This window comes from Balaenoptera physalus (genome assembly GCF_965194825.1).
Source record: "Balaenoptera physalus genome assembly, chromosome: 10".
NCBI classification, from domain to species: Eukaryota; Metazoa; Chordata; class Mammalia; order Artiodactyla; family Balaenopteridae; genus Balaenoptera; species Balaenoptera physalus.
The window spans coordinates 35702379-35730376 of NC_138889.1; the positions used below are offsets into that span (position 1 = coordinate 35702379).

Sequence of the window (27998 nt, forward strand, 5' to 3'; positions counted from 1 at the left end):
AGTGAGAATTGTAAAATGGGACAAGTTGTTTTGTCTTTTGTTCTTCTTCATAATAAGCATGAAAAGTTAAGAATTAGGACTAGGACACTGTGTACTTTTCCCCCTGCTATAAAAATACATTGTCGCTTATTATTGAAATGAACCCAGCCATTAAAAAAATATACTTAATAATACTCTTCCAAAAAGGTCACAATGAACACAAACACCATTAACTTGATAATCATGGGGAATTTTGTTTCACAGGCAGAATATACAATATAATATTTAAAAATATGTCTAAAAATTTCCTTTTTATTTTATTCAGTAAAATTTTTATCGATTGATTTATTGTTTTATTTAGGAAAATTGAGGACATTTAGGAACAGAAGCATATGCTCAAGCAAACAGAAACTTATGCCCATGGAGGGCATTGGCATGGGTTTATCCCACTAGTGTTTCTTCAGAGGATCAGGATGCTAAGGAATCCCGGGATAATTATGGACATAAGAATTGTATTGTTCCAATGTCTTCCTGTCTGCCTTTTGCTTATTTAAATTTCTCACAAACATCTCTCAGTATTAAACTGTGATTTTTTTTAAGAGCAGGCACTAGATCTTAATAGTTTTTGCATTTCCACTGCCTAGCACAGTGCCTGATAATAAATTCTTGATAAGTGAAGGAATAACAAATATTAATCATCCAACGTTGCATTATAACCCAATTTCCTTTGTCATTCATCCCAATTTGGGAAAAATCAGAGAAAAGATGATGAAATTTGGCCCTATTTTTCTTTAGTCTTTTTTCTTGCTAGACTGGCATCTGCTCTGATTTTGTATGCACATAAAAATCCCGGTATTCTAGGAAAAGCTTTAGAGGCTCTGCTCTAAGATTCAGGAATTACCATTCACAGGACACTTAATGCTGGTGGGTTCATAAATTCAAAACTGAAACTAATAATTTATTTGCATGGGCCAATGACAGGGATGGCATTCGAGATGGGGCAGTCATGATAATTCAAAAATCAGTCATTCAATAAATATAGCTCACTTCTGATTTTCAATCATACTGCATGTCATAAGCTAGAAATTTCACATATCTCAATGTCAACGCTGTCTACATTTAGTCTCTGTAGCCATGAAATCTCAAGCTACTTCCATGTAAGTAAACAAAATTCTCAAATGGGTTGTTTTAAGAGAATGTCAACAAAATTGTTCAATTGTATTTGTGAAATACAATTAGATGGAGTGGTGTCTATATTTGTGATTTCATATCCTTTCTTATTTCCTCAGATGGTTATTTTTGTGAGGTAGTATTAGACTTGTATAATAAAAGGCAGCCTTGCAAACTTGTTGAAAAGACCACTTTTTTTCTTTTCATAGCAGAATTCGAATCTAGCCTAATTGTGACATTTAGAAATGTCCATGGGTGGACTCACTTTGAAATTAAAGGGGATGATATTACTAAAATTTCCTGAAGCCTCTTACTATAAAGTCATTTTATTTTCTGGTAGGCTAGGGGCTGTCATCATTCTGACCCTATCTTTATGCATAGCTATTTCTACCATATCAATTGCTTTGACCATTCTATTAGATAGAGCAATTAGTCATTTTAATAATAAAAACAGTTTGATTTGAATTAATTGGTTAATGTATTTGAAAGTGTAAGTTAGTTGCAGATGAACATAGTTTAAGTCAAAATGCTTGATTCATTATTTGGTAAACAAATTAGAGTGTAATGGAGGCTTCCTTGTAAAGGACCAAAATGCCAAATGTAGGTGGGTAATTGACAGATGGTATCAGGGAAAGCCTCCTACTGAGATCCTTACAGCTGCCCTATAGGTCTGGCTACATTAGGGAAAAGAATGTCAAGACCAAAGACATCAAACAAAAGGAGCTACAAGGCCTTTCCAGAAGACCAAAAAACAAAAATGAAAGAAAAAAACTGAAATAAAGTCTCCCTTGCTAGACTGTGAACTTCATAAGGGCAGGGACTCTGTCTATTTTACTTATTGTTTTACGCCACGCACTGCACCAAGACTTAGCAGGCATTCAATAAATATCACGTGGATAAGTAAGTGAATGAATAATAAATGATAACTGAGATTCAGACGAAACACACAGAAAGTCAGATCAGGGACAAACGAGATCCAAATCTGACTGACAATCCAGGTCACAATTAGAATCAGGCTGTGAGTCAATTGAAGAGCATACAGGGGAAGGAGAGCACAGTGATGGGAGCTTAGAAGGGGGATCAGGTGATGTTATGAGAGCTTTAAGGACTTTATTGCTCTTGATGATGTCCATCTTCCCTCTAAATGACCCTTGCTTGAGGGTAGCCTCCCAAGATTAGTAGAAGAGAAAACACAAAGATTTCAGAGTCAAGTGAACGACATAGGTTCAAGTTTGATTATTTATTAAGAAGAGTTCATTGAGGGGTTATCATTAGTTAATACCGTACTATGTATTCTAGAGATAAAGTTTGTCCATATCAAAATGGCAGTTGAGTATGTGTTTGACAGGAGCCATATCCTAGAATGAATTAAATGTGTGCACATGACTTCAGAAATGATTTCTTTTTTCTCATGTACCTCCACTATTATTCCTGGTGTATCAAGGGAAGTTTCCCATATAAAAGTCTCATCTTGACTTCTTTTAACTGCTTTTATCTGAGGCTAAAATAGTTGTCTGCAGTGGTTAATTCGATTCTCTTATAATCATTGACTGGTGCGAAAACATATTGAGAGGTTGAGTCTGACTCTTACCCATTTCTAATAACACTGGAGAGTTACGATTCTAATGTATATCAAGACACCTTGATATCCTGACAAGAGACTTAAATGATCCACAACAAACAAATGTGTTGCTGGTCTGGAGTTCTGAATTGAGGTTCTCTCCAAATTGCTGCCACTAGTCATTATTTAGATAGAAGTAATATTCTTAAGGGTATTTGATGTCTACAACCTGAAGTAACTAAACTGATAACACAAGGGATATTGATCACTTATTTAATTGTGAAAATTTCCTGAAGATCACCAGTAACTGCTAAACCCAATAGAAACTTTTCTGCTTTCATCTCGATCTCTTAGCAGGTGTAAACACAGTTGACCTTTTCATTCTTTTTGATTAGCTCTTTTAGTTTCTTTGATACCTCGCACACTTGATTTTCTCTCCATCAAGATGATCTCTCCTTGTCACTCTCCATGCTGATTCCTTTCCTTCAGCTAAATTTCTACATGCTGATTGCACCAGGACACAGCTTATCTCCCCCTTCATTCTTCGTATTATCCTCTCTTTTCCTCTACTCCCTTCTGGGAATTTGTCCTTAGGTGATTTAATGTAATAGAATGGCTTTAAATACCACCTTTATGATTGCTCCCTTTATGTCTTCATCCCTGATCTCTTAATTAGACTCCAAACTCACATATCCTATTGTTTATCTGACTTATCCTCTTAAATTTCCAATAGGCATCTCAAATTTAATTTAGGCAAAACAGACTTCTTTATTTCCCATTTTCAAATCTCTTCTTTGTCCAGGTTTTCCCTTTAAATTTTTATTATTATAATTATTATTTGGTAAATCGTACCACTATTCATCCATTTGACCAAGACCATGATGTAGGAATCATCATTTTCCTTCCCTCCACATTTGATCATTCATTGTCATTATTCTGAACTACTAATTAGAATACTTTTGGGTTTAGATTATCCTCCATGTTTAAAAGTCTCATGAGAGAAAAAATTTTTATAACTTTATAAAATGGGAGGAAATTTGAAGTTTCAATAGTCTACTGCCTTGCCCACACATTAAACATCCAAGAAATATTTATGGACTGAATGTCCTGAGTTAAAGAAATGCATTGTTAAATCCTTATTTACATTTCCCCCTTTTTAAATGTAAGCCTGCTTCCTTCGTTAAAAATGAGAAATTTCCCTTAAAAATAAAAATTTTTAAATTCTAAAAAAAAAAGAAAATCCTGCCAGACCTGCCTCTGAAGTATGTCTACCTTTCTCCTACTCCACTGTTATGACCTTAGTCTAAGTTATCATCATTTCTTGCATGGATTATTGCAATGACTTCCTAACTTCTACTCTTGACCTTTCTCCCCTCACCCTTTCATTCTGCATGGAATAGCTGCCAGAGTAATATTTAAAAAAAAATGTAAATCAGACATTGTCACTTTCCTCCTAAAATTGCCCCAATGGCTTTTCATTGTATTTGGAATGAAATACAAACTCTTCTCATAATCTATATATCCCTACATAATATTGTATCTGCCCACCTAACTCTCTGACTACTTCAAATTTCACTCACATCACTGTTCACCAAGGTGTAGTTGCTCCACTTCCTTCTGTTCCTTAAGTGAATCAGGTGTGTTCTACCTATGCACTTCATGTATTGTTATCTAAGTTCATTTTTCTCACATTTATTTATTTATTTATTTTCTCCCATTAGGATGCAGTATTCATAAGAGCAGGACCTTTTCTATCTTATTCACCCATTCAATTCAGGAAAAACAGAAGACGTGACCAAAAACACTGTCTCCACTATTTTCAGAACGGCACAGGACTGGTAGCGGTTATAGTAACTAACTACTTTAGACATTGCAGGTAAAGCTGCAATTATGGCTAGAAAAACGACTCACAGGATTGATATGATAAGTACATAAAACTTGAAACCAGTCTCATTGGCTTTGGTGACAAAAACAATGCTTGTTTCATCGTCATCATGCTCAGAGTTCTACTATTAGTAAATACAACTAGGATTGTAGCCGGGATAGAATAGAGGAGGGAGATCGTGATGAGATAAAATATTAAGCTTTAGGGGTTACTACATTTTAGAAATATTTAGTTCGGGAGATCTTTTTACTGAAAAGAAAGACGAGGAGACAATGAGAACAGTAAATTCTGGGATGGGTAAGGTGAAGAGCAGAGGTAGAGTTTTTCTTAAAGGGATAGAGAGTAGAAAAAAGAGGGGGTGGGAGTGATGCTGGTAAGTTTTACTTATATCACATTTATTTATTTTTGAATTTTATTTATTTTTGAATTTTATTTTATTTTATTTTTTATACAGCAGGTTCTTACTAGTTATCTATCTTATACACATCAGTGTATACATGTCAATCCCAATCTCCTAGTTCATCCCACCACCACCACCACACACCCCACCCCACTTTCCCCTCTTGGCGTCCATACGTTTGTTCTCTATATCTGTGTCTCTATTTCTGCCTTGCAAACCGGTTCACCTGTACCATTTTTCTAGGTTCCACATATATGTGTTATTATACGATATTTGTTTTTCTCTTTCTAACTTACTTCACTCTGTATGACAGTCTCTAGGTCCATCCACAGCTCTACAAATGCCCCAATTTCACATTTATTTTTAAAATCTACAAGCAACTATACACTTATGAGAGAGTATATCTTGTAAAGAGTCTTTACTGACTATATTTTACTTAAAATAACAGTTATGTCATATTTGGTCATTGAATTATATAAAGTTTTAATTATTTTCTGATAATGAAAAGCATACATTTGATTTTCCCATTAACAAGATATTGTTTTCTTTTTTTTTTTTTTTTGGTAACAAGATGCCATCCTTTTAAAAATACAATTTATAATGCACTATAAAATACTATAAATGTTACTGTGCCCATGGAAGCTGTGTTGCTCCTTTGTGTAAAAATAGTTGTCAGAATTTGTGTTGATTTACTTTAAATAAAATTCAGTCAATGTGATGATTGCTCCAGAATTTGATTAAATGCTATTAACATATCCTTAAAGATATTCCATTTTTGCTTGTGATAAGTTGTTGTTTTGAATAAAATAGATTTAGAGAAAACTTTGTGCTCTGACACTCTTGAGTGCCATGCTTGAGTGATCTTGATCTTGATCTCTAGTAAAACCTTGATCACCAGCATTTTGTAAAACCCTTCTCACCATGGTCAGTAAGGTCTCTGCGTGGCCATACCCATTGGGCAATCTCAGGCCTCATCTTTCTGAATTTCTTAGCAGCATTTGACTCAGTAGAACACTCCATTTTAAAATTCTTCTCTTGGCTTCTGAACTTCTTCAATGTCTTCTATAGTTTCTTTGGCCATATCCTCTTTCTTTCTTGAGTTCCAAATGATGAGGCAACATAGGGCTCAGTTCTCAGACATCTTTATCAACATTCGGTGATCTCAGCCAGCACATGTATAAAAACCATTTATATACTGAAGATTCCTCAGAGTTATAGCTCTGTCTCTAACCTTTCTCTTAAAATAAGACTTAGCTCTTTTTGTAAAAAAATAAAATAAAATAAAAGACTTGTAAAATTTAACACATTAAACCAGAATCTTTGATCTTTTTCTCTAAAATATGCTCTTCTCCATCAGTTCCTTATGTATGTGAATGATTTGTCATTCTCCCAGCTTCTTTGGGTCAAAAAGCTCTGGAATTAACTTTGACATAGTACACATCCAATTCATAATCTAATCCTGCCACACTTCCACTCAAAATATATCTTAAAAGGTCCACTTCTCATCAATTCCACCTCTACTGTTCTAGTCGAAAGCAACTTCATTGTCTGCTAGGTTGGAAGGACCGCTTCTCCACTGCTCTACCTGAGGTCCTCTCTAGAGTCTGTTCTTCACCCTCTAGACCAAGAGATGCTTTTAAAATATGAGTCAGAGCCTGACTTGACTCTCTGTTCATAATCATTAATGGCTTTTCCTTATACTGAAGATAAAATCTAAACTCCTTTTCCTGGTTCACAAGACTGCATACAACCTGGTTCTTGTCCCGGCGATTTTTCCTGCTACCACTCTTCCTGTTGTTCACTGTTATCTGCCCAAAATCGCTCCTGTTCTCTTCTTTGAACAAGGCCAGCATGCTCTTAAGACAGAGCCTTTGAGTTTGCTGTTCTCTCTGCCTCTCTCTCTCTCTTTCTTTCTCTCATTTGATGATGTCAAATGTCACAACCTCAGAAAGGTTAATTCCTCAAACCTCTATAAACAGCAGACTCTCACTCTCCCTTCTTGTGCAGTACTGTTTTTCTGTACAGCATTCATCATCAACTGAAATTATATCACACATTTATTTGTTAGCTTGTTTATTGTGTGCCTTCCCTACTACAACATAAGCTTCACGAGGACAGGGACTTTAATTTGCTCATTGTTTTATCCCTAGCATCTAGCTCAGTGTCTGCTAATTAGTAGGCCTCCAATAAATATTTGTTGAAAGAATGAATGAATGATGATTTATATTTAGAAAGAGAACCATTGTTCACAAGCTTAAATCTTATGTGATCTCTGTAGGACCTCATAGAAAGCTGTTATTACAGGTGAATCATGGTGGGAATATGAATGTCATGCTATTAGGACAGGCAGAAAAAAAGTTGAGGGTGACTGGTTGTGTGACAGGAGCACCACTTTGAGATGTGGAAGCCTGGACCCTCACTCTTCTGAACACCAGAGTACACTTTATGGCTTACTACAAGTATGCACACCAGATGTTCTGATTCAGAGGTCTAGGTGGACCTATACTCATGTAATTGTTTTGGGTTGAGTTCCATAGAAGCAGAGCTTGAGACTGGGATTTGAATGATGCGATTTACTGTGAGAGTGCTTGCAGGTGAATCTATAAGGAAGGGAGGAAAAGAGGATGGGAAGTAGAAAGAACTGAGCAAGAGTGTGGTCCCAGGTGATCTAGCCTTGGCCTGATGTACATGACAAAGGCTCTGGATCATAAACTGCACCATAAAGTTGTTTCCTCCTTGAAGCAAGGGACCAGTATCAGTCAGTGTCAGCCAGTCATTGACCTTGGGTTGCTTGATTGTGGGGCTGGTACCTTTTCAGGTAAGGCATCACCCCTTAGTGGAGGGCAGTTCTCCAGAGGGGAAGCTGAAAACCATTCATAGCCAACACTCACAGCAGCTAGGGGATGGTGCCCTGGCCCAGTGAAGGGGAGCAGGGCAGGCCACCTCAATGTCTTCTACAGTGGGAACAAAAGGGGCTGATTGTGAAGCACAGATATTCATTTGTTCAACAAATATTTATTGTAGCTGTCCTGAGCCAAGTACTACCAGTCCTGGGATTCACTGGTGAACAGACATGGTCCCTGCAGCATGACTAGGGAGAAAAAGAGATTTTAATAAAAGAAACATGCAATCCTGATATGATACATATTGAATTATCGCCAAATAATGAATTGAAGCAAGATTGTAGAAATAAATCCATGATATTGTATAGGTAATGGTTTCATATAAATGGTCTTTGCTATAACTCTTAGAAAGATTGTATAAACTCTTAATCACTGTAATCTTTAATGCTGGCTGTATATTAATCAAATAGTTCTCAGCCATTATTTGAAAACTCAAATATAATAAAGAAATGTGTTTTTAGCCTGGAAACCATGTTGGTATACAAGTCCTATATTTGGTCATTGTTTAAAAATCAAGATGATTTTCTCTTAGTGGCAGTTGAAACAGAGGAAAAGTAAACATTAAAAAGTTTAAAGACAACTAAGATCTTCAATTGGATGCTAATTCTTTTTTGTATTTTATAAATTACTCCCCTAATCCCATCCCTCACTGGCAAAGGCAAGAACAAGAACTGTATGAGAGCTCTTGTTTTTGTGGAATACTCAAGTTCACAGACTGCCCACAATCCTTCAGTCCATTTGGAGGATAAAATTTTATTGAAGTCAATGAATTGTTATAAAATGTTCACCACTATAAGGCTGGCATGACTATGTTTAAAAACAGTAAAATCTGAAGGACAAAAAGTAATTTGAGTGAATAGGTACAGATCACTAAGTTCCAAGCAAATCTGAGAAGTTAGTATAGGAGGTAAGATCTGCCACGAACAATATAATAGGAAAACTTGTTTTATACATTAAATTATTAGAGAGAAATACACAAAAGGTATTTTTAACCACCAATAAATTGGATACCAGTAAATATCAACCTGTAGCTCCTGGCTTTTTATCTAAAGGTCTATTTTCTCTCTCTTTTTTTTTTAAATCTTTGCCCAGTGCTATGGAAACTACTATATTGAAAAATAAGCTAGCTAATGAGCAACATAATACATGTCAGTAGCATAGTATATTTCTCATTTCTTTTCCATAGAGCAAAATTTCAAAGGAATGTAATTCTGTTGAAGTGTCACCAAACCATTTCTTCAAGAGAGTACAGTGCCAGCAGAAATAACAAGGCTTATTTTCAGTAATTCTGTTCATACCTCAAATCCCTGTGGTCTTCCTAGACTCTCTTTAATATGTTTCCATGCAACAAGAATCTCTGACACAGACACACTTGTAGCCTTGACATCTGTGGGAGCAGCAGTGGGTTCTGTATGAAGGAAAATGGAAATAATAAACCATGATGGTAACAAGTTATGCATACCAAAGCATTGCACCTGAATATGTCAGGTGTTACTTCCTTCTATCTGATTTTTGAAATGAAGTGCTGTGATGATTATGAAAAGCACAGCAAGAAAAAAAGATGTTCTTTTTGGATTTATACACTGTGTCCAAGTCTCATCAGTACCTTACCAATGACAACAAATCTAGCAAGACAAGTAAAGAAGATCTTTATCCTTGGATTAAGTAGGACGTTTCTGGAGAAGTTACATTGTCTGACTTAAATTGTCTGCCAGTCTAGCATAATGATCAAAAGAATGGACTAGGAGTCAGGCTTGGATTTTTTTGTTGCTGTTGTTGTTGATTTTTGTCTTCCAAAAAATTACTTACCTTCAGACAAGTTGCTTTACCTCTTCCTGAGCTCCAGTTCCATCTTCTGTCATTTGGGCATATTGAGAGTACTTAGCTAATAAACTTTTAAGGTTAATTTTAATTGAAATAATACATATAAATTATTTAGCACGGTGCTTGGCACTTAAAACATTCATTCACAAAATATCACTTTTTATTTTATTTTTTTACCCTGTGAAGGCACAAACAGAATCTAAATTTCATTAGATTTCTTTTGTTGTTCCAACCACAAAGCTACATTTCCATGATTGTGTAAGGAATGTGTTATGAATCATGATATTTAAAAGGCATGCATTGACTTTTAAGACAGATATAGACCAAAAAGGAAAGTCCTCGAAGGTCTCGGTGCTGTTGTTCAAAACCACCTTTTCATTCATTCCTATGCTCAGTGACCTTTCTCACTACTTTTTTTTTTTTTTTTTCAAATACACCATGTCTGACTGGTATCCATCAAGAGGTGCACTTTATTTGAGGTTGTACTCTATGTGAGGAACAAAATATTTTCAGCTCTGACATTGCTGAATCATAAATACTGTGTCACAAACACACGTTAAATGAAATGGCGGAATAAAGGCCATAAGTTAGTTCAACTAGTCTATACAAAGTCGCTTTCAAAAACCCCTACCCCATAAAAATTGTAGAGGCTTTTTGATTCTAACCCCATATCACTGGTAAGACTTCAGATGAAACTGTTGACAAAAAAAAAAAAAAATATATATATATATATACATACACACACACGCACACATTTTTTTTTGTTGTTTTTAGATTCAGGGAACCATACTACAAAGGCAGAGTTCTAAATTTAATTTTTAAATCTTAGTCATATAAAGGGAATTATTGAGTTGGCCAAAAATTTTGTTTGGGTTTCCCATAAGATGTTATGGAAAAACCCGAACGAACTTTTTGGACAACCCAATATAACCATTTGCTGAGATTTTTCCTTTTCTAATGGAAGGTGGCCACATATCTACCTAGAGAGCCTTTATATATTATTAATTGAAAAATATAAGTCAAAAACATCTACCCTTGTTACTGTAAAAAACACACAGAAGACTTTTTCAAAGGTGCATGTTTGCACTGAGCAATGATTTTTCTTTTGGTAAAGCTTTCATTAAAATTATATACTATATTTGTGTTACTTCAAAGTGCTTTGGTAAATTCACATTAATCTTTACACAGAAGCTGACATTAGTTTCTGCCATGGTATAAATTGTCATTTCTCATTCTGCCCTTTGAATATCTTTTATTTTCTTTTGCTCAATGGTTTCCTTCATCCCACTTTCCAACTGCCTATTATTTGTGCATCTACCAGATTAAAAAAAAAAAAAAAAACTCTGTGAAAAGCTTCTACTTTTATTTCATTCCAGAATTCTGTTCAGCAGACCTGCAACAAAATTTTTTTTCATTGCTATTTAACAGGAGTTAAAATTCTTTATTTTGCAAGTAAATGAAAGGAAATGCTCATGTTCTTAAGTGTGTATAATCTGACCTCCAGGGTTTAGGATGTGATTTATTTCAAAGAAAGCCACCCTTTGAATATCATTTGTTACTTGGAAGAAGTTTTGCTTATCTTTTAAGTGAATGCATTGCAGAGATTTGTGTGACAAATGCCTTCTTTCAACTTTTTTTTATTATTGAGGCAATTACATCTTTGTCAAAGGAGATTGCAGGGGGATAAATAATTTCAGAAGCACAAAATATGTGGTTGGATGGCAGCCTTTTGGTCTCTCTTTACCACTAGAGGAAGAAATTTCTCTCTCAGCTTTCTGTAGCACTACACAAGTTTAAGTACTTTTTAAATAGAATGACGAAAGTTTTAGAAAAGTAAAAAATGAAGAAAAATATTCAGAAATTATTTCCCAAACCAGCACCCTAATTTCTATTTAAAAGCTCTAAGCTTTTTAAATCCAGGTCAGACACAAGAAGACATTTCACAGTTGCACTCTCGGGGGATAAATATTATAGTTTTATCAAATGAATGAGAGTAAATGAAACAAGAATTGAAGAGTCATTTTTTATTTTTTTCGCCTTCTGGATGTAAATAGTATCAGAAGTAGACCCATGCTGACCTGCATTGGAAATTTAAGCATGTAAAAAAGTGACCTCATTCAGTTTACTTCCAAAAGTTTCAATTTGTACGGTTTATTAGCCAGTGAATATTTTCATGTGTATCTAAAAGTTTGTCTGCAAGCAAGAGTAACTGACTAGCTCATAGAATGTCTGCTTTGAATTGGAACTAGCTGTCCTGTTTGGGCATCCCATTGCAATTGAATGATGGTAAGTCACAACTAGAAAGAATTTTAGAAAGTCACTTGGATCAAAGGTCACACATGGATGGCCAGTGGGTCTTCAGCCATATTTTGTTTGCCCAAATAATCTATTAAATTAATTAATTCCAACATTCCATCTAAAAATAAGAATTTATGGCTTATTTTGGGGAAAAAAGGGGGATACCAAGTCTGAATCCTTGGGTGCTGGTAGATGAGAATTAGCAGTTGGTCCCATTAGTCAGGGCATATGCTTTTTAGTTTGCCAGATTCTCTACCAGTCCTTATTGTCTCACTTCTGGGACTACTTCACTTATTTATATTTCTTACCTGACGTTTATAAGCTTTTGAGTTACGAACCTATGTTTTAAATCCATGCCCTCATTTTTTTTTTTTTTTTGCTTTTTAAATTTTTTTTTAATCTAAAATACTGTAAGATCACATAATATGATTCAGAAGGCAAAGTGTCATCAGGAGCAAAATAATAAATCCAGTGCTCTTTCACTGTAAATATTTATTATTCTCTTACTTCTAAAACTTAAAAATATGAAATTTATTGTTAATTTGATGAATGCTCCCTATCGTGAAATTGTTTAGATGCCACACACACACAGTTCTCATTGCTCCCTCATCTTAGTGATTGTAGACTCAATGAAGATTTGTGTCTCTGTGATAAGTTTGCACAGGCTACATTAACTGCATAAAGGAAAAAGGACTTACGAATATCATTGCATATAATAGGTACAGTTTGAAAATTTAAACATGCCCTCATTTTGCAGATGAAAAAAGTGACATAGAAACAGGTTGATTTATCCGAACTCTGCTTCTGGCTCTGAAAGAGCCCCAAGTAGAACTCAGGTCTCAAATGCTCTCTCTTCTGTTGTTTTTAAATGGCACCAAGGAAGCAGCTGGCTCAGTCTTTACCTCTGAGGATCAGTTTTGGGGTGCAGAAGAGATTTTACAAGAAGAATATATAGTCAATTCTCTTACTGCATAATTGTTTCCAAATAACTGACAGATGAATGAATGGAATAAGATTAAAAACAAATGAACAAAAATAACAAAGAAAATAGATGAGGGGGGAATAACCAAAGGTAATAACAGTAACTGCCATTTATTGAAGATTTGATATATGCCAAGCCTTATTTAAAATTCTTTATAATGTATCTATTAATCCTCCCAACAACACTACTATCATTGTCACCATTTTTCAGATGAGGAAATCCAGGGGCAGAGAGGTTAAGCAACTTGCCCAAAGTTGCACAGCTGCTAGAGGGTGGAGAGAAGATTTGAACAGAGCAGTCAGGCCCTGACCACCACTCTGTTCTGCTTCTGTGCACACATCTGTGTTTACCCTCCTGGTGCTTCTTCCTACTGCTTTCTCTTCTCCTTGCCCCACCACACCTAACTCCTCTCAAGAATATTTGTTGGAATCCCCAGCTGGCCTCTCTAAGTCTTGCCAGAAACCACCTAAACCCCCGTCATCTCCTATTTAACCCTACCACAGGCATACTATCAACTCCCTTTTTTCCTATTTCATGGAATTTTTGATAATTTTGAACCACAGCTACACTGCTCCTCATAGATCTTGTCATATTCAGGCATCTCTAAAACTCTCCTGATCTGTAAATCACAGGATTCTTCTTGCCACTCTCACTTCTATCTGTTATGCTCGGGTAATTTGATGAATATTCAGGGATTTATTAGACATTACACTAGCATTTTGTCTAATAGATTCAAAGATTTTTAAAGATTTCTTTTTTTTTTTCACTTATGGTGATATTAATTAGGCCATGGCTGACTCCTTCACTCCAATCTTGGGATATGAAGTGGACAGGCTGACTGATAGAATTCAGTTCCTATTAGATTAAAAATTTTGTACAGCATTACCATGTTCATGAATTTAGATGATACATTTGTATTAAGTGACCTAGCAGCTGGAGTTCTCCAAGTAATATGGGGGGATGTGCTTATAATATTGATTATACGTTTGACTTCCCAGGAGGGGTGGGCAAGAGCATTAATCAAAGGACAGTTTAATAAACTCCTTGGGAGAAGGGTTATGGTTTCATTATTTAAAAATTCAGTTAAGACAGCTGTAGTTGAACTTTTACAGGCACTAATCCAAATGGATCATCTGGCAAGGACAGGAAATTATTCCTCGTATTTTACAACTAATATGCCAATTTATTAATTTTCAAGTTCACATAAATCCCACAGAGCTCAGTTTCAGCTAAGGACTGATTTACAGAATAACACCTCATGAAAGTCAGGTTTTAATTTGAGCTGTGGTAGCTCAATTTGCAATAGGATAATTGCATATCATTTTCTGCAAACAAGGAGAAGCTTTTTGACTTTATTAAAAAAAATAAAAGCTGCATATTTTTACATATAAGGAAAAAGCCAAAAAAACTAGAAAAGGTTAAATCACATCACATGTAAACAAATATTTCAACCTACAATTAATCTGTATTGAATTTCCCTCTATTTTTCTATTAGATGTATTTGAATGCTCAGGTTCTTTCCCTTTCCAAATCTAAAGTGGAAAATGGATGTAAGTTTAATTAATAAGTATTTCTAGAAATACTGAAATGAAGGCCGATTTGATTTCTCATGTTGGAAATACTGCTTTTTATCACTTATACCATGCACTTTAAAATCAATTATGTTGGAACTTTGCTATTCTTTAAAAAAATAGAATTGTTTCCAAGATGAGAATATTGCATGGGATTATATCATACCCTGAGACCTGAAGTCAAATCAGGGTTAGAATGCACACAGTTTTTGCCTGGTTCAAAGGGTATAGACAAATGTGCATGGTGCATGGAAGTCCCAGAAGGCAAATCTTTTTCCTCCCAGGTTTATGTCGAATGTTGCTTGTCACTGACAGAGCCATTCGGGATTACTTCTGTTGTGGAAACCTTGAAAGGTTTCAAAGTCTCAAGGGTGTTAGCAGAAAAACCATTTGGAGATTTTCTGACAGTACTTTAGGGCAATAGTCAACCTCCGAGTGTCAAGAGTCAAGGTTATTTCCCAAGTGATTTACTAAGTATCTATATGTATAAATGATGAATCCTTCTATAACAGATTACATTCAAGGTTTTCCCTTCAATAATGTACTTCTCACTTGCATCGCAATAGGTTTCTTGAGAGGAAAAGGAAAACATTGAGGTATGGGGAATGCACACAAGCACTTATGGAAGTGTGTTCTCGATGCGAATGTCATCCATTGTCAATGTGCCAGTGGGAAATGGGTTGAGAACTAGTACTGTCAGGTGTGCCTTGTAGTCCTTGTGTTCTGTGCTTCTCTCCAAACAGCATGACTGCGTTTGATATGGCATCTGGCACATTTCTCTTCATGTCTTGATGTCAGCTGTGAAAGGGTGGTACCTTCTCCATGGTACTCTAGGTGCGTAGCTGCATCATGATATGAAGGGAAGTAACTATGCCCATAAACAGAGATAGAAAGCCAGTCCAGTCCCTCTGCTCTTGTTCTTTGCTTTATCTAAGAATACAGAGGACAGGTGGACTAGGTTAATGGAAGAAAAAAGAAACAGAAGTGGTCTATGGAGAAATACAGTCTCAACCAGATCAGTTGGGCTTTGGGCAAGAGTATGATGACAAAGGCTCACTGTGAATCTCTGTGAACATCCACAGACATGGAAGAAAGGCTCCCTGCTCTGGCATGAGCACGATATATTATTTTGTCAGTTTATTACAGGCCTTGACTCTTTTTAAAAATGGTTCAATCTTGAAAATGTTCACTTCTTTTCAAGTAAAGCAGTTTGCCAAGTGGCTAAAAAGGATGTTGGTTTCCCTCTTTTTATTATAGAGCAAAATTCGATCTGTTATTATTGCCTATACTGAGACAATTAAAATTTAAAAGAATATTTCAGAATGTAGAATAAATCGACAAAATTTTAGTCTTAGATTTGTAATGGTGTCCAGGGATGTTCTAGTTCCAGATTTTCATTTTTAGAGTGGAGGAAGGTAAGGTTCAGAAAGGTGAAAAAAATGCCCAAGACCTTACAGCTAGTCTGAGCTTGAAACTCAAGCTCCGCTTACCCTAGGCAAATGCTCTCTCTTCCTTCCATTGTCCTGCATTTTGTGTTTAACACAATTTAATGGTGCTAAAACTTTATTAATATTTACACATGAAGTTCCAAATTAGTAAATTTAATTAGTGAGCAAATGCTAATATATGTTTGAATTTTGTTGTCAGAACAAAGGCAGACTCTATTCAGATTTTTTTTATTTTGACATATTTATTGGAGTATAATTGCCTTACAATGGTGTGTTAGTTTCTGTTTTATAACAAAGTGAATCAGCTATCCATATACATATATCCCCATATCTCCTCCCTCTTGCATCTACCTCCCACCCTCCGTATTCCACCCCTCTAGGTGGTCACAAAGTACCGCGCTGATCTCCCACTGCTGGGTGGCTGCTTCCTACTAGCTAACTATTTTACATTTGGTAGTGTATATATAGATGCCACTCTCTCACTTTGTCACAGCTTACCCTTCCCCCTCCCAGTGTTCTCAACTCCATTCTCTATGTCTACATCTCTATTCCTGTCCTGGTCCTAGGTTCTTCAGAACAACTTTTTTATTTTAGATTCCATATATATGTGTTAGCATACGGTACTTGTTTTCTCTTTCTGACTTACTTCACTCTGTATGACAGACTCTAGGTCCATCAACCTCACTATAAATAACTCAATTTCCTTTCTTTTCATGGCAGTGTAATATTCCATTGTACATACGTGCCACATCTTCTTTACCCATTCATCAATCGATGGACACTTAGGTTGCTTCCATGTCCTGGCTATTGTAAATAGTGCTGCAATGAATATTGGGGTACATGACTCTTTTTGAATTATGGTTTTCTTAGGGTATATGGCCAGTAGTGGGACTGCTGGGTCATATGGTAGTTCTATTTTTAGTTTTTTAAGGAACCTCCATACTGTTCTCCATAGTGGCTGTATCAATTTACATTCCCACCAACAGTGCAAGACGGTTGCCTTTTCTCCACACCCTCTCCAGCATTTATACTTTGTCAATTTTTTAATGATGACTATTCTGACTGTTGTGAGGTGACACCTCATTGTAGTTTTGATTTGCATTTTTCTGCTGATTAGTGATGTTGAGCATTCTTTCATATGTTTGTTGGCTATCTGTATATCTTCTTTGGAGAAATGTCTATTTAGGTCTTCTGCCCATTTTTGGATTGGGTTGTTTGTTTTTTTGATATTGAGCTGCATGAGCTGCTTGCAAATTTTGGAGATTAATCCTTTGTCTGTTGCTTCATTTGCAAATATTTTCTCCAATTCCGAGGACTGTCTTTTCGCCTTGTTTATGGTTTCCTTTGCTGTGCAAAAGCTTTTAAGTTTCATTAGGTCCCATTTGTTTATTTTTGTTTTTATTTCTATTTCTCTAGGAGGTTGGTCAAAAATGATCTTGCTGGAATTTATGTCATAGAGAGTTCTATGTTTTCCTCTAAGAGTTTTATAGTGTCTGCCCTGACATTTAGGTCTTTAATCCATTTTGAGTTTATTTTTGTGTATGGTGTTAGGGAGGGTTCTAATTTCTTTCTTTTACATGTAGCTGTCCAGTTTTCCCAGCACCACTCATTGAAGAGGCTGTCTTTTCTCCACTGTATATTCTTGCTTCGTTTATCAAAAATAAGATAAGCATATGTGCGTGGGTTTATATTTGGGCTTTCTATCCTGTTCCACTGATCTATATTTCTCTTTTTGTGCCAATACCATGCTGCCTTGATTTCTGTAGCTTTGTAGTATAGTCTGAAGTCAGGGAGTCTGATTCCTCCAGCTCCATTTTTCTTTCTCAAGATTGCTTTGGCTATTCAGGGTCTTTTTTGTTTCCATATAAATTGTGAAATTTTTTGTTCTAGTTCTGTGAAAAATGCCATTGGTAGTTTGATAGGGATTGCATTGAACCTGTAGATTGCTTTGAGTAGTAAAGTCATTTTCACAATGTTGATTCTTCCAACACAAGAACATGGTATATCTCTCCATCTATTTGTATCATCTTTAATTTCTTTCATCAGTGTCTTATAGTTTTCTGCATACAGGTCTTTTGTCTCCCTAGGTAGGTTTTTTCCTAGGTATTTTATTCTTTTTGTTGCAATGGCAAATGGGAGTGTTTCCTTAATTTCTCTTTCAGATTTTTCGTCGTTGGTGTATAGGAATGCAAGAGATTTCTGTGCATTAATTTTGTATCCTGCTACCTTACCAAATTCATTGATTAGCTCTAGAAGTTTTCTGGTAGCATCTTTAGGATTCTCTATGTATAGTATCATGTCATCTGCAAACAGTGACAGTTTTACTTCTTCTTTTCCAATTTGTATTCCTTTGATTTATTTTTCTTCTCAGATTGCTGTGGCTAAAATACCCTAAACTATGTTGAATAATAGTGGTGAGAGTGGACAACCTTGTCTTATTCCTGATCTTAGTGGAAATGTTTTCAGTTTTTCACCATTGAGAACGATGTTGGCTGTGAGTTTGTCATATATGGCCTTTATTATGTTGAGGTAAGTTCCCTCTATGCCTATTTTCTGGAGGGTTTTATCATAAGTGGGTGTTGAATTTTGTCAAAAGTTTTTCTGTATCTATTGAGATGATCATATGGTTTTTATCCTTCAATTTGTTAATATGGTGTATCACATTGATTGATTTGTGTATACTGAAAAATCCTTGCATTCCTGGGATAAACCCCACTTGATCATGGTGTGTGATTTTTAATGTGTTGTTGGATTCTGTTTGCTAGTATTTTGTTGAGGATTTTTGCCTCCATGTTCATCAGTGATATTGGCCTGTAGTTTTCTTTCTTTGTGACATCTTTGTCTGGTTTTGATATCAGAGTGATGGTGGACTCGTAGAATGAGTTTGGGAGTGTTCCTCAGTCTGCTATATCTTGGAAGAGTTTGAGAAGGATAGGTGTTAGTTCTTCTTTAAATGTTCGATAGAATTCGCCTGTGAAGCCATCTGGTCCTGGGTTTTTGTTTTTTGGAAGATTTTTAAACACAGTCTCAATTTCTGTGCTTTTGATTGGTCTGTTTATATTTTCTGTTTCTTCCTGGTTCAGTCTTGGAAGGTTGTGCTTTTCTAAGAATTTCTCCATTTCTTCCATGTTGTCTATTTTATTGGCATATAGTTGCTTGTAGTAATCTCTCATGATCCTTTGCAATTCTGCAGTGTCAGTTGTTACTTCTCCTTTTTAATTTCTAATTCTATTGATTTGTCTTCTCCCTTTTTTTCTTGATGAGTCTGGCTAATTGTTTATCAATTTTGTTTATCTTCTCAAAGAACAAGCTTCTACTTTTATTGATTTTTGCTATTGTTTCCTTCATTTCTTTTTCATTTATTTCTGATCTGATCTTTATGATTTCTTTCCTTTTGCTAACTTTGGGTTTTTTTTTTTTTTGTTCTTCTTTCTCTAATTGCTTTAGGTATAAGGTTAGTTTGTTTATTTGAGATATTTCTTGTTTCTTGGTGTAGGATTCCATCGTTCTAAACTTCCCTCTGAGAACTGCTTTTGCCGTATCCCATAGGTTTTGGGTCATTGTGTTTTCATTTTCCTTTGTTTCTAGGTATTTTTTGATTTCCTCTTTGATTTCTTCAGTGATCTCTTGGTTATTTAGTAGTGTATTGATTAGCCTCTGTGTGTTTGTATTTTTTACAGATATTTTTCCTGTAATTGACGTCTAGTCTCATAGCATTGTGGTCAGAAAAGATACTTGATACAGTTTCAATTTTCTTATATTTACCAAGGCTTGATTTGTGACCCAGGATATGATCTGACCTGGAGAATGTGCCATGAGCACTTGTGAAGAAAGTGTATTCTGTTTTTTTGGATGGAATGTCCTATAAATATAAATTAATTCCATCTTGTTTAATGTATCATTTAAAGCTTGTGTTTCCTTATTTATTTTCATTTTGGATGATCTGTCCATTGGTGAAAGTGGGGTATTATAGTCCTCTACTATGATTGTGTTACTGTTGATTTCCCCTTTTATGGCTGTTAGCATTTGCCTTATGTATTGAGGTGCTCCTATGTTGGGTGCATAAATATTTACAATTGTTATATCTTCTTCTTGGATTGATCCCTTGATCATTATGTAGTGTCCTTCTTTGTCTGTTTTAATAGCCTTTATTTTAAAGTCTATTTTGTCTGATATGAGAATTGCTACTCCAGCTTTCTTTTGATTTCCATTTGCATGGAATATCTTTTTCCATCCCCTCACTTTCAGTCTGTATGTGTCCCTAGGTCTGAAGTGGGTCTATTGTAGACAGCATATAATACAGGTCTTGTTTCTGTAACCATTCAGACAGTGTATGTCTTTTGGTTGCAGCGTTCAATCCATTTACTTTTAAGGTAGTTATCGATATGTATGTTCCTATTATCATTTTCTTAATTGTTTTGGGTTTGTTTTCGTAGGTCTTTTCCTTCTCTTCTGTTTCCTGCCTAGAGAAGTTCCTTTAGTATTTGTTGTAAAGCTGGTTTGGTGATGCTGAATTCTCTTAGCTTTTTCTTGTCTGTAAAGGTTTTAATTTCTCCATCGAATCTGAATGAGACCCTTGCTGTGTAGAGTAATCTTGGTTGTAGGTTTTTCCCTTTCATCTCTTTAAATATGTCCTGCCCCTCCCTTCTGGTTTGCAGAGTTTCTGCTGAAAGATCAGCTGTTTACCTTATGTGGATTCCCCTGTATATTATTTGGGTATTTTTCCCTTGCTGCTTTTAAAATTTTTCTTTGTATTTAATGTTTGATAGTTTGATTAGTATGTGTCTTGGCATGTTTCTCCTTGGATTTATCATGTATGGGACTCTCTGCACTTCCTGGTCTTGATTGACCCTTTCCTTTCTCATATTAGGGAAGTTTTCAACTGTAATCTCTTCAAATATTTTCTCAGTCCCTTTCTTTTTCTCTTCTTCTTCTGGGACCCCTATAATTTGAATGTTGGTGCATTTAATCCTGTTCCAGAGGTCTCTGAGACTGTCCTCAATTCTTTTCATTCTTTTTTGTTTATTCTGCTCTGCAGTAGTTATTTCCACTATTTCATCTTTCAGGTCACTTCTCCGTTCTTCTGCCTCAGTTATTCTGCTATTGATTCCTTCTAGAGAATTTTTAATTTCATTTATTGTGTTGTTCATCATTGTTTATTTGCTCTTTAGTTCTTCTTGGTCCTTGTTAATCATTTCTTGTATTTTCTCCATTCTATTTCCAAGAATTTAGATCATCTTTACTATCATTAATCTGAATTCTTTTTCAGGTAGACTGCCTATGTCCTCTTCATTTGGTTGGTCTGGTGGGTTCTTACCTTGCTCCTTCATCTGCTGTGTGTTTCTCTGTCTTCTCATTTTGCTTAACTTACTGTGTTTGGGGTCTCCTTTTCGCAGGCTGCAGGTTTGTAGTTCCCGTTGTTTTTAGTGTCTGTCCCCAGTGGCTAAGGTTGGTTCAGTGGGTTGTGTAGGCTTCCTGGTGGAGGGGCCTAGTGCCTGTGTTCTGGTGGATGAGGCTGGATATTGTCTTTCTGGTTGGCAGGACTGCATCCGGTGGTGTGTTTTGGGTTGTCTGTGACCTTATTATGATTTTAGGCCACCTCTCTGCTAATGGGTGGGGTTGTGTTCCTGTCTTGCTTGTTGTTTGTCATAGGGTGTCCTGGACTCTAGCTTGCTAGTTGTTGAGTGGAGCTGGGTCTTAGTGTTGAGATAGAGATCTCTGGGAGATCTTTGGGCTTTTGATATTACGTGGATCCTGGAGCTCACTGGTGGACCAATGTTCTTAACTCATCTCTCCCACTTCAGAGGCACAGGCCTGATACCTGGCCGGAGCACCAAGACCTTAACAAGTGCTAAAAACTATACTAAATGGAAAACAAAACAAAACAAAAAAAAATGAAGAGACAGAACCCTAGGACAGATGGTAAAAGCAAAGCTATACAGACAAAATCACACACAGAAGCATACACATACACACTCACAAAAAGAGAAAAAGGAAAAAAAATATATATATATATATATGTCATGGTTCCCCAAGTCTACTGCCTCAATTTTGAGATAATTCTTTGTTTATTCAGGTATTCCAGAGATTCAGGGTACGGCAGATTCTTTGGCGGCAGAGGGCGGCATGACGTTGCAACAGCGTGAGGCACGCCGTGTGTTCTCTTGGGGAAGTTGTCCCTGGATCACGGGACCCTGGCAGTGGTGGGCTGCACTGGCTCCTGGGAGGGGAGGTGTGGATAGTGACCTGTGCTTTCACACAGGCTTCTTGGTGGCGGCAGCAGCAGCCTTAGTGTTTCATGTCCATCTCTAGTGTCTGCGCTGATAGCCGTGGCTCACGCCTGTCTCTGGAGCTCGTTTAGGCAGGTGGTGCTCTGAATCCCCTCTGCTTGTGCACCCCGAAACAATGGTCTTGTTGCCTCTTAGGCAGGTCCAGACTTTTCCCCAGACTCCTTCCTGGCTAGCTGTGGTGCACTAGCCCCCTTCAGGCTGTGTTCACGCAGCCAACCCCAGTCCTCTCCCTAGGATCTGACCTCCGAAGCCCGAGCCTCAGTGCCCAGTCCCCACCCGCCCTGGCCAGTGGGTGAGCAGAGAAGTCTCTCAGGCTGGTGAGTGCCAGTCAACACTGATCCTCTATACGGGAATCTCTCTGCTTTGCCCTCTGCACCCCTATTGCTGTGCTCTCCTCTGTGGCTCTGCAGATTCCCCCCCACCACTCCCTGTCCCCACCAGTGAAGGGGCTTCCTATTGTGTGGAAACTTTTCCTCCTTCACAGCTCCCTCCCAGAGGTGCAGGTCCCATCCCTATTCTTTTGTCTTTGTTTTTTCTTTTTTTTTTTTGCCCTACCCAGTTACGTGGGAGTTTCTTGCCTTTGGGAGGTCTGAGGTCTTCTGCCAGCGTTCAGTAGGTGTTCGGTAGGAGTTGTTCCACTTGTAGATGTAATTCTGATGCATTTGTGGGGAGGAAGGCGATCTCCACATCTCACTCCTCCGCCATCTTGAAGCTCGTCCCTCTATTCAGATTTAATTTGCCTGGTATCTTTCATATTTCAGTCCACCAAAGTAAATGAAGTGTTACTATGAAATATGTTACAGCAACAACCTCGGTGTCTTTGAAAGAAAATATGCATATTTCCTATCTAGCTGGAAAGAGAAATCTCTAAAGGCAAGCCATTTCAAGTTTAAGAAAACACAGTATAAACAACCCATGGTGGCTGCTATAATTTAATTTTAAAGCAAAGGTTGACAAGGAATGTACAAATCTGGATTTCTTAAAGGCAACACTGGTGTTACCATACGAAGCCTGTACACACCTCTCCAATTCATCTCACGTGACATTTGGGACCATGTGCTTTATAGTTAGGTTAAATAAATTAAAACCACAAGAATATGCACTTCCTGAATAAAACATGTACTTCAAAACAGATATCAGAGTAACAAATGATGTAAAATATTATTATTATATACACTAACATAATACAATAAAGAAATATTATTGTTAAAGACACTCCTGATGAGAAGGTATAGGGTAGTGATGAAAAGCATTAGCTTTGGAGTCATACAGACCTGTGTTCAAATCCCAGCCCTGTCACTTACTACAGTTACTTACAACTTTTGTTATTTACTGGGTTGATTTGAGCATATTACTTAGCCTCTCTGAGTCTCAGTTTCCTGCAAAATAGATTGCAGCTTGAGATTCCTACCTCATATTTGATTGTAAGAGTTAATATAAGTAATGTGGAGACTGGCTATACTATCTGAAAAAACATCAGAAACTTGAGATGCTAAGTGCATGAATATCTCATCAGAACACCTATGATTCCTTATTATTGCTTGATTCTTCACTTTCCTGTTCATTCTTATACTAGGAAAAACTTTCTACTTCTGCTTCAAAATTTGGCTCTATGTCATAAAATACAAGGCAGCTAGTGCTGAAAAACTACATCTTACATAAATCAGACACTACCTTTGTGCTTCAGTATTCAAACTACCTTACTTATTTCCCCCGCCATGAATTCCCCCTACCAAAAAGATTGGTAATTCTCTTAAGCTATTCAAGTCACACATGTGGGCACAAAGGAAGTAAAAGGGTCAGTTTATGAGAAAACAATAATTATTTGAAAGGTCAAATGTGTGCTGCCTTTGGTGGAACATTAGCTCAGTCTTCTGTCAGGTTTAGGGACTGTAAGGCATTTTATTTACTTGCAGGGCCAATTGAAATTTTGCACTTGGATTGAAGAAGGACTGTGCAGAAAAGCTAACTTTAGGGAGTTAGCTCTATCAAGCTTTCTCTCACTCAGAAAATGCATTTTTGTATTAAAACTTGAAAGAACCAAGGATTTTGATGTAGGAAACTGAGTTTGCCCTCTAGCACTACCACCTGTTGACTGTAACCATGAATAAGTCACAGATTTACAGTTTACTGATCTGTAAAATGGGTTTCTTGCCTAGGTCCTGCCTACCTAGTAGTTTTATACTGAGAATTAAATGAGGTTATACATATGAAGGCAGCTTGCTATAGACAAATCAAGGATTTAATGATTGAAAGGACTGAGTTTAATTTTCAATTAGAAACTATTTAACTTTTTTTAACAAGTTCCTTAACTTTTCTGAACTTTAATTTCTCTTTCTCTACAATGGGGATAATAATGCCTATTAGACAAGATTGTTGTGAGGATTTAATGATACCATGTGTGAAAAGCTTCAAACAAAAAATCCTGTCTGATACTTCTGTATCAGTCCGCTGTTTTGAGTATGAGGTTAGTAATGAATAGTTATTGGAGTCTTTATTTAAATTTATTTCACATAAGTTAAATTTTTCAATTAAAATAGAAATTATCTAAATTTCTAAATTTAAATTAGAATAAGGTTAAAATAGAAAATGATCTAAATTGTGAAACAGAGAAGAATGGTTAAATGTCCATCCATCCAGAGAATATTCTACAGGCGTTACTAATATTGTTATTGTCATGGAAAGATATTTGCCATACATCATCAGGGAGTGAAGAACATAAAGCAAAGTATATGGAATGATCAATTTTTTTCAATAAAAATTGAAATTATTTGGAATTAATTATTGAATTATTTGGAAAAAAATTTTGGAAACATATATCTAAAAAGTGTAGTGAGACTGTGGGTAAGTTTTATTTTCGCTTTTGGTGTACCTGTATTATCTAATATATTACAGTAGTGTCACATTCATGTACCAAAATAAAAGATTAATATGTTAAATGAAAATAATAAGCATAAAAAAAACTGACCTCCTTCAGCTGAACATATGACCACAATTTGACTGAAAGGTCCATCTCCTTTATTGTTATAAACGCCAACCTTCACTTCAAAGGGAGTAAGAGGAGGGACACTTTCATCTCGATAAATGAATTTTGAAGCTTCAGAAGATGTCACCATTTTTTCCTTCCAGCCACGTGTTCCATTGGGTCGGAAAGCCACAATATAGCCAAAGCCTTCCCCATTCTGAAACTCTTCCGATACTGGCTAGAGAAGAAAAATGCAATTAAATATCAGGAAAATAACTGATCAAAACTCCCACTCTTTCCAATCTTTAAATTTTTAAAAATTATGGATAACTAGAACAATAGAGACTCTCCAATCTTTATATTACATTGGAAGCCAACATAGAACAATAGCTTGGCAGTCACTGGAAATTTAAAAGGCTTTAAAGGTATAAGATTAAAAAATTAAATGGTATCAGTTGGTATTTAAGAAAAGTATCAGGAATATTGAAAACTCCTGAAGTGAAACAAATTTGCTCCAATTAGTCATGTATATGAAACAAAGGTCCTTGGATTCCACACTAGAATGTAATATGTTGGGGAAAACTGTCATACTGTCTGGTGGTCAGGAAAATCTTGCCACTGGTAATGCTCTGCAGAGGACTTTGCACAGAAAATCTCGGTGAAATTAATGTAAGCCCTTTCTTCTAGGGTTTTTTTCTCAATTACTGTTGTGCTTTACTAACATATGAAAAAATAAGAATACAGAATTTTTTCAGGTGACTTGTACTCCATGGCTTACATTTAAATTTGTTAAATGAGCATCAATTGCACACCACAGAAAATAGTAATTGTGATTAACTAGTCAGTGGAGCAGTTACCAGACATTGCCTAGCGCAATGTTTGACAAATAGATACACAATAAACATTTGCTACATTTTCTTATTTTGAATTTTGATTTGAGGAAAAACTATGTATTGAGTGGAGGAAAAGAGACAAAGCCTATTATATCAAAGTACTATAGACTAAATGTTTATACCCCTTCCTCCCCCACAATTCATGTGATGAATTCCTAACACAATGTGATGGTATTAGGAGATGGGCTTTTGGTAGGTGACTTGGCTATGAGTGTGGAGTACTCATGAATCAGATTATTGCCCTTGTAATACAGAATCTAGAGATCTGTCTTGACTCTTTGTCACGTGAGGACATAGTGAGAAATTGTGTTCTATGAACCAGGAAGCAGGCCCTTGCCAGATCTGAATCCACCAATGCCTTCCAGAACTAGACTTCCAGCCTCCAGAAATGTGAGAATTAAATTTCTGTTGTTTATAAACCACCCAGTCTGCAGCATTTTTGTTATAGCAGCCCCAGCTGACTAAGACATAAAACTGGCAGGGAAGGCAATTCCGTGTAGAGAGGTTTGATCTCAGTGAAGGTCAGGTATTGGGAAGTTAATACCTCTGCAGAAATCAAAAGCAAGGCATAAAGTTTTATTGAAGAAGAGGCATATGAACAGAAGAACAGGTCAGAGGATGTGCTCATGGAAGATTTCTTACTGGGGAAAGGAGTTTTTCTGTATGTTTCTGTACATTCTATCATTGTTCTTAGAGATGGTCAGGGATTGGTTCAGTTTTCTCCAATAGGCATTTCCATCTCCATATTCTAACACATTGTTCTGTTAGCTACATAGCTATATTTGATAATAAAGTTAACATCAAAGAAGGAAAGTGGCTTTATGGAAAATAAATGTACCTCTCATACTCTTTCTCCCCTGTTCCTTTCCTTTGACAGAAGGAATTTTGGAGGTCATACAGTGAGAGACACAAAAGAATAAGGGTTTTGTAATCAAAGTCCCAATTCTACTGCTTCTCAGGAAAGTACTCAAACTGTGCATCAGTTTCATAATTTGTAAAACAAGGAAAGTTATCCCCACTAATAGGATAGTTGTACGGGATAAATGAGCTAACCCAGTCACTACTCCAGAAAAACCTCCATAGTTTTAGCCTCCAAAAATGTCAAGGGTGCTATTCAATTGTGAAGTAAATAAATATCAAACTAAGCCAAATAAACATCTGAAGCAGTTTGTGAGAGAATGTGTTTTAATCATTCAAACTGTATTCTGAGACAGCCTATATGACAGGATGGCACACTTTAGACTTGGTATGAAAATGAGAAAAGTTCATGTTGGAAATATTCATGTGAGTAATGCATGCTCAAAGTGTTTCTTAACCTCCTTTAAACAGAAGTTACTCAGTTACTCTATACCAAATACTGATACTCTATGTGTAACTTTTTAATTTAAGGAATCAACAAGTTCTGACATCTGAGTAGGCTTTCTTACCTCCCAGGCGATGACTAACTCGTGCCTTCTTCCACTTCTTCCACTTACATTGGTGGGTGTCGTCTTTGGAACTGTTGTTAAAAATGGGCCAAGAGTGAGGACAATACGTAGATGTACAATTTAAGTGTCCCTACACCAAGAATGCATCATAACCCTACTCTGGTTGGATAACATCCCCAAATAAACAAATCAAAATGTGTTTGGAAGTCAAAGTGGTCTTATTCAATATTAAACAAAATGTTTGTGACAAGTACCTTGCTTTCAAATCTATGTGGGGGAGTTTGATATATATTTTTCATGGCCACATACTGCACCCCCAAACTAGTTCACTTGTATAAATGCTCTGTGGTTACTAAGGTCCAAATCATAATTAACACTATAGTCAAGGACATCTGCTAATTG

The 27998-nt window shown here is 36.3% G+C and overlaps 1 protein-coding gene across 2 annotated transcripts in view; it reads right to left on the reverse strand.

Moving 5' to 3' along the window:
* The window catches only part of CNTN5 (contactin 5), a 1367783-nt gene that overhangs the window by 26988 nt on the left and 1312797 nt on the right, over positions 1–27998 (reverse strand). For both annotated transcript variants that reach the window (XM_082409880.1, XM_082409881.1), the window contains 3 exons: positions 27597–27667; positions 25280–25514; positions 9197–9306 (listed from right to left, as the gene is read on the reverse strand). In XM_082409880.1, the coding sequence (XP_082266006.1) occupies positions 9197–9306; positions 25280–25514; positions 27597–27667 (416 nt within the window). The remainder of the gene's footprint in view (positions 1–9196; positions 9307–25279; positions 25515–27596; positions 27668–27998) is intronic.